General features: G+C 36.6%; 2 protein-coding genes across 2 annotated transcripts in view; both read right to left on the minus strand.

The window, feature by feature from the left end:
- Positions 1 to 653: 653 nt before the first annotated feature.
- LOC309493862 (complement C3-like) overlaps positions 654 to 16208 on the minus strand; it is a 217148-nt gene continuing 201593 nt past the window's right edge. Inside the window, exon 6 of the mRNA XM_082163135.1 lies at positions 654 to 804. Within this exon, the coding sequence (XP_082019261.1) occupies positions 669 to 804 (136 nt within the window). The 3' untranslated portion in view covers positions 654 to 668. The remainder of the gene's footprint in view (positions 805 to 16208) is intronic.
- Positions 3558 to 6049, minus strand: LOC309494717 (uncharacterized protein; the record flags this gene model as incomplete). Its single annotated transcript, XM_082164128.1, has 4 exons — positions 5858 to 6049; positions 5184 to 5402; positions 4181 to 4367; positions 3558 to 3565 (listed from the first exon to the last, which is right to left on the minus strand). The coding sequence occupies exons 2-4, from the start codon at positions 5385 to 5387 to the stop codon at positions 3558 to 3560; spliced, it is 399 nt and encodes a 132-aa protein (XP_082020254.1). The 5' UTR covers positions 5388 to 5402; positions 5858 to 6049.

Consider the following 16208-nt stretch of genomic DNA (forward strand, 5'->3'; position numbering starts at 1 on the left):
GCTCTGGAATTTGAAATAATCCTCCTAGGCAATTTTTTCAATAGGGGGAAAAAAGAATATACATATTAAATTTTTTTTAATGTATGTATATATGTATGTATATATATAATTTTTTTATATATATATAATTTTTTTATATATATATATATATATATATATATATATATATTTTTTTAAGTGACAAGACAGAGAATATTACTTATCTGATATATATATATATATATATATATATATATATATATATATATATAAATATAGCTGCGAGCAGCGATGGAGGGCACAAGCCGGTGACACCGCCACCCCGGTGCCTTTAGAGTAACTAAAGGCACCAGGGTGGCGGTGCCACCGGCTTGGGCCCGCAATCGCTGCTCGCAGCTATATTTTTATATTTCTTTTTTCTGTATAACCATAAATGACGGAGTAATTTAAGTTTATGTTGCTGCTATGTGAAAAAAATCCAGCAAAACGCGTCGGCGCGTTTCTCGACCTCAGAGGGTTAAATCTCTCTTTACGTCCCACACCAGCTGTTTCCTTGCACGGCCCGCCATTATGTCGCTTTGTCGGCACTCCCGTTGTAGCCTCAACCTCAGGATGAAGACAGCCACCAGCAGATCGCCTGGCACACGCCTTGTCGCCTCGTTGTCCGTGGATGTACCAGCCGCCGGCCTCTAGCCCCAACGCCGCCTGGTCCCACGGTCCTGGAAATCTTTGGATCCGCCTCCTAGCGTCACATGGAGTGGATCCCGGACGAGCCCCCAAGAATCTGTTGCAGGCCCCGCCTCCGGAGACCCAGCAGACAAATTACTGAAAATACAGGAAAGGAAGAAGAGAGTCGGGTATCGCGTCTGTTCTCTGCCAGCTCCTCTGTATGATATATTTATTGACAACAAATCAATCTCCAACATTCACCAGTTTCTTAAACCACAAAATAAACTCCTATAATCTCTTTTCATTGTTTGTCTTATTCTCATTTAACCTGTTTGAACATACATCAACCCTTTTTCATACTTTCTCATGGGTCAACAGTCAAATCTATCAAGTTATTACTTTGATTATTCACCTAAGTGCATATTTTAAGTCTGTTTCAACTCTTAAAGCATTTGTGACATTTGTTTCACCGTTAGTTTGTCAAAAATCAACATTTCAAAGTATTAACAGCTATTCAGGCCGCCATTACACACTTCTGCATGAGCTGGTCACGTGACCATCAAGCGCGCCAAGCGCTTTCAGAGTGAGCTTTGCACACAACATAACAAAACCAATTAACTTTTACACATAACCCAATGGAACATTTTGATCTGAGACACTGAATAAACATGTTAGACTCAAATATTGCATTCACAGAAGTATTTACAGCAGTTTTTACCACAGTATGTCCCACACAACACTTTTAGAAATCACATATGTAACTAAGTTATCAAATTCTCACAACCAGCCCTCACCGTACATTGCAATTAAATGGATGTTACCCTATTTGATCAAGTTTTCCCCGAAAATGTGTACTATATACCTGAAAATACAGGAAAGGAAGAAGAGAGTCGGGAATCGCGTCTGTTCTCTGCCAGCTCCTCTGTATGATATGAGCGGAGGCTGCAGAGATAGCCCGTAAGCGCGATCCCGTGTCAAAATAAAAGTCTCTGTTCTAAGTGTCCATGCAAAATGTAAAAAAAAAAAAAAAAAAAAAGATCCTTCATTAATGTCCATATGAAAGGGTATATATATATTCATACAACCATATTGTGTACCAGGGCTCTAGAGTGCGACCAATTTGGTCGCACATGCGACCAAATTTTGTAAGGGTGCAACTAAAATTTTTCCTAGGTCGCACCGGTGCACCTAACGTCCTCGCATCCGCTGCCTCTCCACGAACTAATCGTTTGTTCTCCTTTGACGGAACTCACACTCATTGGAACTCACACTCTTCTCTCACGCTTAATGAGTGATGACGGAGGACAGAATTAAACATTCAAACGTAGCCTGGTTATACTTAAGGTCTGTGATATTAGTATGATTTTATTTTAGATTTCGGCTTCCAAAGATTATAAAAAATAATATATTAAGGTAAAACCATTAAAAACTATAGCCGCATTCTATCTAGTGCAACTTCTTCCCTTTGCGGCATTACGCTGTCATTTCTCCCTAAAACTCAAACCTAACGACAGAATCAGCACGATCGGTGATTGTTGTAAAATGCAGTCTAGTTACTGTTGCTAACTTGCGGGACGCGTTAAATAATTAAAAGAGCTATTAAAAGCACAAAAATCTGCATAAGAGATGTTCGCAAGGTGGCGCGCGCTCCGAAACCGAGACCGAGACAAGCAAATTATAGCCTACTTTGGGTTTCATGTGCGCGTCTAAACGATCAAATGTACACAAAAGTATGTCAAAATGACCGGCTTGGAGATTCACTAAAAACAGTTTATGTCTTAAACGGACGTGGTTATGGAAATAGTTGGGAGAATGTGGTGCATCGATCAGTAGCAGATCTACACTCGGTCTTAAAGGGGCCGCAGTCTAGTAAACATGCGGACGATTGCGCCATTACTGCGAATCAAACAACAAGAGAAAAATCACTACAAAGCTCTTGAAAGAATAACTTCAGCTTTATTAAGCATTAATCTATTTATGAAAAATTACGCAGTGTTATTTTACATTTGATTACTTTATTAGAATTCTTTTTAGACCATACCTGAAGAGTAAGGTTAGTAGACCTTACTGAAATTAAAGCACTGTGTAGGCCTATATAATGTGTATGTTTGTTGAATTGTTTATCTTTTGTTTATCTATTGTTTATCTTTGTTTAATATATATATATATATATATATATATATATATATATATATATATATATATATATAAAACAAAAAGAACCGATAAGAATACAGTTAAAGTACCGGATCGATAAGCAGTATCGGTAAGAGGAATACCGTTAAAAACCTTTACTCCACGATCAATGCTCCGACAACAGCCCAGACATGGAGCTACTTCAGCCACCATTCTCCCCCAGTCCCTGGTAAGATGCCAAGCCCTGGTCCTTCGTCGGAGATGGCATCCGACTCAGAGACGGAGGTAGAGCCTATACCGCGCCTGAGCTAGAGAATTTAATACTGTGAAGCTGCTTTGATGCAATCTGTATTGTGAAAAGCGCTATACAAATAAACTTGACTTGACTTGACTTGACTTGAGCTAGAGACTCAAAATAGTTTGTTTGGCAGCTCAGTGAAACACTTTAAAAAAAAATTATTTAAAAAAAAAGTAAAATTGTGCTTCAAATAAAAAAAGTATTTACCTACACCTTATTCTTGTTTAAAATCATTTACATATTATGAATGTATATAGAGCGTGATAAAAAGGTGACCTTGAAATTGTGGCGTTAAAGGTGACGCGAGCCGAGGAAAAATGTGGGTGCACCCAAATTTTGTGCTGGTGCACCTAAATAAAATAAGTTAGGCGCACCAGTGCAACCAAGGCAAAAAGTTAGTCTGGAGCCCTGTGTACTCATTTTTCATGGGTACCACAATATATATATATATGTAGAGCTAATCTCAGCTATTGTGTTAAGCTTCTGGAAAATTAGTCACAGTGGAGGACATTACAGTATAACACAGTGTTAATGTTTTGTTGCTTTCCTGAGGGTAAGAGAAAAATAAAATAGAATGTTGATTCTGAAAAATATACAGAACATATACATGGGCTTTTGTTTCCTCTTTTGTGAAAGGCTGAGGATGTTGGTGCTAAAGCTAGCATGTGCTCCCCAATTGGACATGACTAATTAATGAGGTAATTTTTAAAAGCATATGTTTAAGAAAATATCACAAACACAACTTTTTGAAAACAAAATATTTTATAAAATGTAAAATGTGACAAAACAAACAGTTACAAAATTAAAAATGAAACAAACACGATAAAAACCAAAACACTTTCAAATAACCACTAAACTAACTTATTACTAACTTATTAATACTAAACTAACTTATGAATATATAAACTAACTGAACTATTAATATTTAATGAAAACTGATGTAACTAATTAATACTAATTATGTACTGAATAGTACAAAATGATTGTATTTTATTTAAAAACTAACTGAACTATACTATGAAAACTGATTATATAACTGATTATAACTGATTATATTAACTAATTGAACAAATTTATAAACTACAAAAGAAATCACACGTGTATTGGCGTGTGAAATTTGGATGTGGACTGGCAGCTGATCGATCAGATCCTCCACACTGCCATGGTAGAGATCGGTTGGCACTATGAACTCTGTGAAGTCCTCACAGAGGAGAATGAGCCTCCCATCTCCTTCAGAGACCCCAACCACCAGCACGTCAGCATTCTCCTCCTTCCTATCCGCAGTCTGGATTTTAACAAAAATACAATTTACATTCAGGTTTAGCTCTCCTTAAAAGCACAATGAATGTATGAATTAAATGCTATACATCAGTTATATTGCACCCTACTAGAAAAATGACATATTGCTACAAGAAAATTATAGCAACCATGTAACCAGCAATGAGAATGGTTAATGCTACAATTCTAAGAATAGGTTAAATACATTTTTATTGGGTGCTTGACTTCATGTTAGACTTACACTGTGCACAGTTTTTAATAGTTCTAATGGGGTGGGGGTTTGTTACACGTGTTGTGGATAGGGATGGACAATATTATCGGAGCGTCATCGGTAAAGGCTTAAAATCATCAGCCCGATATGGAAAATTATGCTGATTATGTGCTTGCAATAACTTTCATGTTAGCGAAAGATCATGTCAGCAGTGTCGTCATTCTTGAAGTGAACGTTTGCCTGTGATGAGATTCACTTTATTGGATTGTTGCATTGAACTTGACAATGCGAGTACATTTGTCTGGTGTGTGATCCAGCAAGAGCTTCCCCTGGGTCCTAGTGCTTTATTTAGGGGTGCTGTTCTTGTTACAAGTAACATTAAGTTACGCGTGTTTAAGAATAAATTAAGCTGTAATTGATGTCATAAAGTTACAAGTCTGATTTGACTTAATTGTCTGACTCAATCATAACACTTGGAAATTAATACATAAAAAAAAGAGAGATGTATAACAGCATAGACTATTGGGCAAAATTTTAAATAAAAAAAAGTTGGATATTGGCAAAAATCTTGTGCATCCCCATAAAGCAGCTAATGTGTTTTGCATTGTGTACCTTCACAGTGGTGTAATTGGAAGAATTAAGTTTCCCGCGTCCGTTGTCCCAAATAAACACCTTGAGGTGTGTGAGCTCTACCTCATCTCCGAGGTAGAGCTCACACAAGGCTTCCTCCCTCCACAAGGAAACTTCCAGGAGCCTCTGTCCACACCTCAATGACAGATCCAGGACTGGGACCGGGTTTCCCTGGACCTCTGCCATCCTCAGCTCTTGTATCTGCAGAATAATAGCCCAATGGTTACGTTGTGTTGGGGTAAGTAATTCAGGTCAAATTACCCTCATTCAGCTTTGGGACCGTGGTTGAGTTGTCTAGATAGTTGTGTGAGTAATATTTTTATGGTTTAGCTATATATATATATATATATATATATATATTTTTTTTTTTTTTATTTTTTTTTTTTTTACTAATTTTAATATTGTTTCTAGCCAATGGAAAAATTTAACATTTTTGTAAAGATTCTCAGTTTTCTGGATTAATGTTGTCCTATTTATGGAATTTCCAACTTTGATGTGATACTTTAAAAAATATAATAATATGCTTTTAGGCTTGCACCTTCATGAGGGTGATTAAATAAACCTGAATCTTTATTTTCATCTTCATGTAAGCACCAGAGGAATGCAGAAGAAACAATTTTTAGATATTCAGTAATAATGGCATTAAAATAACTCACTTTTTCCACCTGTCCTTGAAGGGAAATGTAGTCTGCCCGGGAAAAGATGTCTTCCTCTGGTGTGACTGGTAATGATGGAGGACACAGGGCGTCTCTGGCAGCCTTTTCCTGCTCTTCATCAATAATGAGTGGTGCTGCCCTGAATTTTGTAGATCCCCGACCGAAATATAAATTGTGCCTCCCAAATTTAGTCCCAATGCTAATATTCTTTAAAAAATAACTTGCACCCTCCTCAAAATAGGGTGTCCAATCATTATTGCCACATAAGAAATTTTTTTTGCCATCACTTAAGGCACTAATCGATCTTGCCTTAAAGGGATAGTTCACTTTGAAATTCATTTTTGGTATGTTTTAGCTTACCTCAAGGGCATCCAAGATGTAGGTGTCTTTTTTTCCGCGGTAGTTTCAATTTTGATATTTTTAGGTCAAACCGTTCTTGTCTGTCAGTCATATAATGCAGGTCTATGGTCACGGTCTCAAAACACAAGCACAGAGTCCAAATTAAAACAATTCCCCGTCGTCCAAATTAAACAATTCCCCATCGTAAGTACACATTGATGGCCTGAGACACGAAACGAGCGGTTTGTGTGAGAAAACGAACAGTATTTATATAGTTTTTAGCTCTTATACGCAGCCACGTCCAAGTGATCTGAGGGCGCTCGCGCATCCTGGTGTGTGACGTGTACGCAGACTGGTGCATAGACATATACACACTAGATGTCGCTTTGTCTACGGCAGTTCATTGGAACGAATGTCTTTAAGGTGACATCTAGTGTATATATCTATGCACCAGTCTGCGTACACGTCAGATCAGATCACTCGGACGTGGCTGCGTATAAGAGGTAAAAACGATATAAATACTGTTCGTTTTCTCACACAAACCGCTCGTTTCGTGTCTCAGGCCATCAATGTGTACTTACGATGGGGAATTGTTTAATTTGGACGACGGGGAATTGTTTTAATTTGGACTCTGTGCTTGTGTTTTGAGACCGTGACCATAGACCTGCATTATATGACTGACAGACAAGAACGGTTTGACCTAAAAATATAAAAATTGAAACTACCGCGGAAAAAAGACACCTACATCTTGGATGCCCTTGAGGTAAGCTAAAACATACCAAAAATGAATTTCAAAGTGAACTATCCCTTTAAGTGATGCTATTTTTATATTTTGGCCAGTCTGCGAAAAGGTAACTGCTCTTTGAACTGTTCTGTTCGCCACACATTTGCAGTGCATCGGTGCTGGGCGCGTGTAAGGACTCTGTGTTGCCATAGAGGGTAAGAGAAAAGTACACAAAATACTTAAGAATACTTGTAATAAAGATTATCTGTTTAAAAAAAATCAAAAAAACAAACAAAACAAAACTCAAGCTCTCAACTGTCACCCAGAATTTAAATGAATTAAGCTGCATTTAAATACTGAGTGACAGTTGAGAGCTTGAGTTTAACTTGTCTAATTGGTGCCTAATTAAACCTTTCCGATTTTTATTACGGAAGAGCCACCATTTGTTATGCCCAGTGGCTTTAAAGGGCTGCAAAACATGTCGTTTTGATGCATATTTTTTTACTTGTAATTTAATTTGTTGTAATGAATATTTTTTAACTTGTAATTTAATTTATTGAAATTATTAATTTTTTTTAACTTGTAATTAATTTTATTTAAAATAAAAGGCTGTGCGAGGCTTTTAACGGACTCTGGCTGCTCGCATCTACTGTTCTGTGTGCACGCGCGTTTTTATGAATATTTTTAACTCCTAATTCATTTTATTTATTCTAATATTTTATATTTAAAATAAATCCCTATTAAATGTATTTTGACCAATTAAACTTGATTATAAGGGTATTAGGTTTTAGTATTTAAACGAATGTAACGGCTGGCCAATTAGATGTTGAATGCTGCATAACTAATGAACGGTCGGTCATTCTGGATTTTTTTTCCAGGCCTGCTGTTTGCGTTGGGTGAGTAAGAAAAGATGTCTGAGGTAATTAAAATGTGTGTTGGGTCAACGATTTGAATGCAGTTAAACGTATTGGATTATAAACGTTTATAACTGCTGAAACGCGAATAATAGTTTATTTCCGTTAAGAATTACGATAATTATGTCGTGAGGAGGATTGTGTAACGATTTCTGTCTTCCGTCTAATTTGATCGTTATGTTAAAAACATTCACTTGTATCCCTTGTATTCGTTATTTTGATATTAAATTGTGCTTTTTGTTCCTGTTTATATGAAATGCGGACGCCGTCACGCTTTTGGTAAACGTAACGTTAATATCGGTTTCATTCATACTCGACGCCGGAGGGCGCTGAAAGTCCACAAGTTAGACTAAAGTCAGTCATAAAACACATGAATCAGTCATGAATCGACTTATGTAATGACTGATGAAACATGAAAACAATAAAACACGTTATTTTAAGTTTAAAGTTATTTTAAATAATCAATGTATTCATCTTATTGTCATGTTGATGTCACGATGAGAAAACAGCACTTTTGACTGCAAAAGTCACCAAACCCAAACTAATAATGCTAACGTTACTTTTATTAATAGAAACATGTCTGTCCGTTCGTCCGTCCGTCCATCCATGCCTGTGCATTATCTGACGTATCTGACCTATTTCTCCCTTTTTCTTTTATGTGACTGAACATGTCTGTAAAAATCTTGCCAGTTCATTACATCCATTGCGGTAAGTAATCTTTTTAACTGACTGTCTGTCACATTCAGTATTTGCATTTACAATAGTTAAGGAATAGCAACCCAGCGGGCACCTTGACGTCAATTTAACATCAATATGACATCAACATTGATGTCAAAATGACGTCACGAAATAGGTCAAAAATGAAAGTCATATTGACGTCAAAGTGTCGATGTCAATTTGATGTCAAGATTTTGACCTCTGCTGATGGCATTTTGCCAAACAAAAAGGTGAAATGCATGGCCGTACACTTGTTACCAGCTTACTTAAAACTAACCAGATTTACTTTATTTAATTTCCGGTTTAAAGAAATCATACTTTGTATTTTAAAGACACCATGATGGTGGTTAGCGTTTGCTTTAGTTGTGGTCTTGACCCTTGACTCTTTAATATAAGATTTTCTTTGGCTACTATAATTGAGTGTTTATAAAGCACTATTGTTGTAGCAAAAAAAAGCCATGAGAAAATGAGATCAGGTGATGATGGCTGTTTATTGATGATGACGATATCATCATGAAATTGCCTGAATCCCTGATCCTATTCAGTGTCTATGCTTTGATTATATAGGAGTTGTGGTTATAAAACTGTTTTATTCATAATCATTAATGGCAAAATAAGTCATTTGATTCTACAGCATCTATTAGTACTATTTAGTGCACAAAAACCTTTCAGCTATAGCATTACTAAAGCCTGGTTCACACGGCAGGATAATTAGGCCGATTTTAGCCCCGATTCACTCCTTCCGACAATCTTAAGGATGCTCCGATTATCGTAAAATAATCTGATCAGATATTCCTGCCGTGTGTGGTGTGTTAAGACTGCTCTCGTCTGCTCGGAAGGACGTCGGGACCGCTCCGATCTCAAATCGGGGATATCCAACATGTTGGATTTATTTGGCCCGATTTCTTCTCGTGCGTGGTGTCCCCCGAGCACGCAGCCTGTGGACTGTGGAGTGTAGCCAATCAGAAAGCGAGGTGACGAGCCGGCGAGGAAGCACTGGGAAACATAATCAAAACAGTCGGCGGCATCGCGCACCAGAAAGTCCGGTGGACGTCGGAGATCATCGCCTTTTCTTCTGATAACGTTTTTTTTCGGTTAAAAACAAACTACAAACTATTGCCACTGCATCCTCTTCGTCCGCCATGATTGTTTACTCTGAAGTCACGTTTGATCTCGAGGTATTTTGCGCGATTTCCCGTCTGATCTGGGAATGCTAGGGAGTCAAATCGGTTCGTGTGTGATGTGTTGATTTTGCCGTGTGGCTGCGCACCACACACTGTACGACCAAAACTGTTAGACCCGTGATTTTTTTATCCCCGTGTGGGGTTTCTCAGGTTTGGAAAATCGGCCAAAAATTTTTAAATCGTCCCGTGTGAGCCAGGCTTTAGACACACACAGACATCAAGAAACAGCATATGAATCTCAACAATGGTGACATTCAAACAAAATATCCAGATAATCAGATCAACTCCAGCTGCATAATTTATTAAAGCCGCAATGCATGCTGGGAGATATGGATGGGTTTTGATTGGTGGTACCCAGCATGCACTGCAGCATGAAGCATTTCATTGATTGTCACCATTGTTGAGAGTCATACACTGATGGCTAAGTAATAATGTAGAGGAAAAAGTTAAATGCTTGAAATGCTTTTAAAATCCTTTACATTATTTGATTAACAACATTGCTCACATGCAGTCAAATTAAATGGCTTCTATTATTAAACAATATTAAAACCACAAGTCCAATATGATCAAAACATTAGACCCAGAATAAGATTAGGGATTCAGGCAATTACATGATAATGATTTCAACATCAATAAACAACCAACATCACCTGATCTCATTTTCTCATGGCTTTTTTAGCTACAACAATAGTGCTTTATAAACACACAATTATAGCAGCCAGAGAAAATGTTATATTATAAAGTTAAGGGTCAAGAGCCCAACTAAAGCAAACGCTAACCACCATCATGGTGTCTTTAAAATACAAAATATGATCTCTTTAAACCGGAAATTAAATAAAGTAAATCTGGTTCGTTTTTAGGTGAAGCTGGTAATAAGTGTACGGCCATGCATTTCACCTTTTTGTTTGGCAAAATGACATCAGCAGAGGTCAAAATCTTGACATCAAATTGACATCAACACTTTCACATCAATATGACTTTCATTTTTGACCTATTTCGTGACGTCATTTTGACATCAAGGTGCCCGCTGGGAATTTACATCAGCATATTTCAGAATATTAATAACCTCTTTTATTAAGCACTAACATTTTGGGGATCAAGATTACTTATTTCATTTACCTATTAGATTTCGTATCTCCTCCACTGCTTCGTACCCACTGCCAACGGCCATTAGCACCTTTATTTCAAGGTAATTAATTTATTCAGATTGACCTCATTAACCCTCTGAGGTCGGAAAACGCGCCCCCGCGTTTTGCTGGATTTTCTTCACATTGTAGTACAATAAACTTAAATTACTCCGTCATTTATGGTTATACAGAAAAAAGAAATATAAAAAAAGAATCTGTGATATTTCTACTTTTGTATGTGTCCACTTACAATCAAATCAAAACATTGTGCTTTTGTAAAATAAAGAAAATAAACAGGGTGTGCGTTCTGCCTCTCCGTCGCGGTGAACTTTTTTTTCTTGAGCACGTCTATAAACTGAAACAAAACTCAGCGAATACTTCTCACACATTTATGAGCCATATACCTTTATTTAAGCAGAGGTGGGTAATCCAGGGCCAAAGAGTAAAAGTCCTTGCCATATGTTTATTCCACCCATAAACTCAGTCAGCTGATTTCACTAATTAGTTCTCTCTCCTGCTGAATTAGCAAATCCAGGTGATTGGAACAAAATACTGAGGAGGACTTTTACTTTCTGAACCTGGACTTTACACCTCTGCATAGCAATGCCACATGTCAGCCAAGAGCAAAGAAATAAACCAGAACTGGACCTTATCGTAGCCAAAATAATCTGTGTATATTAAATATGGAGTAATTTCAGCTACAGTCTCAGATGAAATCAACTGAAGAGAAAAGAAGACATTAAATCTGTGAAGATCTCTGCAGAGGAGGATTAAACAACTCCACAAACAGCATTACCAGCTTCACTTATTACTAACCAGACTGACTTTATTTCTGTTAGACGTCTACAAAAGTTTTTATTGAGAATTAACAGAGGTTTAACTCTAATGTGTTTCATTTGAAATCACCATAAGAGTGATTAGTGTTTCCATTAGTTGGGCTCTTAACTCGTATTATACCTTTTGTCTTTTTTGGCCACTGTGACAGTGTGTTTGTCAAACACATTTGCAGCAGCAAAGAAAGCTAAAGTGAAATGAGATCAGGTGATGATGGTTACCTGTTGATGGTTTTATAATCATCATGAAATAGACTGATTTACTGATGTCTTTTGAATCTAACAATTATGTTATCACATTAATGTTTTTTCACAACACAAACCCTGTGTTACTGCAGCATTAGATCCAGCAAAATTATAAAAGTAGAAGACATTAACAGACATGAGCACAAAAAGTCAGTTTAATATGACACACACAGAAATCAATAATCAGCGTATGAATCTCAACACTGGTGACAATCAAAAGTACTTTGCTGCAATGCATGCTGGGTACCAGCATAGTACAAAATTCCCAGAATGCATTGCAACGTGAATAAATTATGCAGCTGAATTGTCCTATAATTTTGTTTGATTCTAAATATTTGCTTTTATCTTTTGCTGTTGTTTTTGTTGTGAATTAATAGCTTTTCAGTGATGTTCTGAATTTATCTGTTTATCTAAATATTTGTGATTGTCACCATTGTTGAGATTCATACGCTGATTGTTGATATCTGTGTGTGTCAGCTTAAGCTAATTTTTTTTATCTCATGTTTGATAAAAGCTTTAAACTGACTGTTATAATATTGCTAGATCTCATTATGCAGTAATACAGGGTTTGTGATATGAAGATATTAATGGATCAACACAACTGTTAGATTCCAAAGACATCAGTGAATGAGGTTATTTCATGATGATTAAAAAACCATCAACAAGTAACCATCATCACCTGATCTCATTTCACTTTAGCTTTCTTTGCTGCTGCAAATGTGTTTGACAAACACACTGTCACAGCGGCCAAAAAAGACAAAAGATATAATAAAAGTTAAGAGCCCAACTAATGGAAACACTATTCACTGTTATGGTGATTTCAAATGAAACACATTAGAGTTAAACCTCTGTTAATTCTCAATAAAAACTTCTGTAGACGTCTGACAGAAATAAAGTCAGTCTGGTCAGTAATAAGTGAAGCTGGTAATGCTGTTTGTGTAGTTGTTTAATCCTCCTCTGCTGAGATCTTCACAGATTTAATGTCTTCTTTTCTCTTCAGTTGATTTTACCTGAGGCTGTGGCTGAAAGTACTCCATATTTAATATACACAGATTATTTTGGCTCAGATAAGGTCCAGTTCTGGTTTATTTATTTGCTCTTGGCTGACATGTGGCATTGCTATGCAGAGGTGTGAAGTCCAGGTTCAGAAAGTAAAAGTCCTCCTCAGTATTTTGTTCCAATCACCTGGATTTGCTAATTCAGCAGGAGAGAGAACTAATTAGTGAAATCAGCTGACTGAGTTTATGGGTGGAATAAACATATGGCAGGACTTTTACTCTTTGGCCCCTGGATTACCCACCTCTGCATTTAAGTGTGTAATTTTAAATGATCGGATTCAAACTGAAAACAAATATTCTCTGTTTAAGTAATTTGTATAAAACCAACAGGATGTCCAGTATCTCAAACGCTTGCTAATTACTTTTTAATTCGACACGCCCACTCGCGCAAAAGTGATTCACATGCAAATCTCCACATGGGACGCGAACGCCCTCGTTACCTCAAACACAAAACACCAAAACACTTCACAAGTCTCTGCTTTTCGTCGAGTTTGGAAGACGCTCTGTGAGCTTACATTGGATTTACATCAGAAGAAGAAGACACGATTTGAAGACAAGAAAGATGTAAGGTAAGAAATTCTTACTTATTAGTTTATGGTATTGTTGCATAAACTTCACATTGCAGTTGAACTGTTGCTAGACATATGGTGAATATTATACTATTTAGACCCGTGTTTACTGTTAAATACTGTTTGTGGATATCTGTTCAAACATAGATATGTATAACCATAATGTTTAATATTTTGGAGCGCGATGGCGTTTGAATGTATCATATTTTGGAGCGCGCTGTGCGTTTGAATGTATCATATTTTGGAGCGCGATTGCGTTTGAAAGGAAAAATGCACCAAACATTAGGCTTTATGTTTTTACTATTATCTCATTTCATATCATCATAACGAATGGAAACATTTGAAGTAACATAAGATAATCAATATATTTTTTTCTAGCATTGTTACTGAAATCTTTTGGAAGATTTATAGGCTGCTTTGTAAAATAAAATAATTTTATGCAGTACTGCACATAGCTTATGCCTACAAGGCACAACAAATATGGTGTTCTTTATATTATATATTGTTGGAAACATTTGTGTGTGTGTGTGTGTGTGTGTGTGTATTCTGTGAATTTTAAAAAGCAATTTTAACCAGAAAAATCTAAAATGTATTCCCAAAATCGTGCAGGCCTAGTTTCTCTTGATACCAGTATGTTCACTTTTTTTCTTTTCTTTCAGGGACCAGATGCAACTGAGTCCTGCTGACTTCAACATTCACATGAGTCTCTGTACATGAACATGGTAAAGTGAAAATCAAACACCTTGGAAATGAAAGGTATGTACAATGTTTTTAGGAATGGCACAAAGGTCTCTGTCTTTGGATCATTGTTTTCAATGTGCTCTTTTGTCATTTGTTGTGTATTTTTGCATTATGTTGTGTTGTAAATAAATCCAAACAATCTAAAAGCCATTCTTTTTTAAATCTCCTCATTCTTTGTGCAAGGTTGCTCTGAATGACAGGGGCTGATCGCTCCTAATAGGGCAGTTAGGGGAGTGTCTTTGTCTTTCTCAGGTGTTGAAGGCTTACATATTCATGAGATGATCACGCCTCTTCGCATATGGCTTTCTCACACAAAACATGTCTTAGAAATTTTAAATCAATATATTGTCTTATCTGAATGAGCAGTCAGGGTGATATTCACATAGTTTTGGAGCAAATATTCTAGGCTATGTCATACAATTTTCAAAAGTCTTGTGAAGAAATAATCAGTATGGGTTTCATGGTCTTATTTCAGTGACAATTTTTTTTTGTATTTTCACAAACCACGCATAAATGTCATTATCTCAAAACTACAAACTTTTACATACATGCTGCTGATATATTATTGTAGCAGAGTTTGTGCTGAATACAGTGTAATTAGACTTTAGCCATGAAAATGTCACTAGTAACAGAGCATCAGAGCATGTCAGAGCATGTCAGAACACCTCCAGGGCCAGAAAACAGCTCAGACCTCAGAGGGTTAATACTGTGATACAAATAAGCAGTGTCTCTCTTGCATGGTTTGTTTTGTTTTTGAAGAAAAAAATGTATATGAAATATGGAGCGCAGTCAGATACGCCTTTGCCCTTTGGTTAAAGTAATATCGGTTTCATTCATACTCGACGCCGGATAGCGCTGACCGTCCACAAGATTGACTAACGTTAGTCATAAAACGCATGAATCAGTTTTCAGTCAAGCTAACGCCGAATGAAAAGTTGATAGAGACTTATGACTGATGAAACATGACAACAATAAACACGACCATTCATATCTTTTAAGACTTTCCAGTTCTTTTGTACGTCCATCCATGCAGACCTGTGCAATATTTGGCTCATATAATAGTGAATCATATGTGATTTCTTATTTTTCTCCCTTTTTCTTGTATGTGAACGCATGTCTATAAAAAATATTGCCAGTTCATTGCATCCATTGCGGTAAGTAATCTTTTTAACTGGCTGTCTATCACATTCTAATTTTTTTTTTCATTTACAATAGATATGGAACAGCATATTTTCACATAAAAGAGGTTATTACATGGCTTGGTTAAATTCCAATGTAGAATGCGTTCTGTTATTTCTTGATAACAGACTGCTGCGAAGTATAACACACCGTTGCCATGAAAAACAAAGCGTTGCTATGGACGCAGTTCTGTTCACTCTGGCAATATAATCGTTTTTAAATCAGTAACCTCTTTTTTTAATCAATATTTTGTGTCATATTATTGATTTATTTGGGTAGCCATGTAATAAGCGGGATAATGTATTGCGAGGCGCTTGTTATAGCGAATACAACCCCTTCAGGCTGATTGTATTCGCTATAACAACCGCCTCGCTAAACATTATGCCTTACTTATTAAGCCCTTAAGATTTGAATAACATTTTTGGGATCAAAATTACTTATTTCATTTACTTATAAGGTTTCGTATCTCCTCCACTATCTCCACTACCAACTGCCATCAGCACCTTCATTTCAAGGTTCACATTCACTGCACTGATACAAATAAGCAATGTCTCTTGCATGGTTTGTTTTCTTTTTGTTTTTGATATGATTCAGTATCAATAGCTGTTTTTATTTTCATTCATCCATAGGGTTGAGGCTGCTTTGACTGTCAATGCAAGTAACACACACACAACATGTTAATCAGACACATTAATCATATCTTTTTATTGATTTATACAC

This window comes from Leuciscus leuciscus, assembly GCF_965113295.1.
Source record: "Leuciscus leuciscus genome assembly, chromosome: 3".
Taxonomy (NCBI): domain Eukaryota; kingdom Metazoa; phylum Chordata; class Actinopteri; order Cypriniformes; family Leuciscidae; genus Leuciscus; species Leuciscus leuciscus.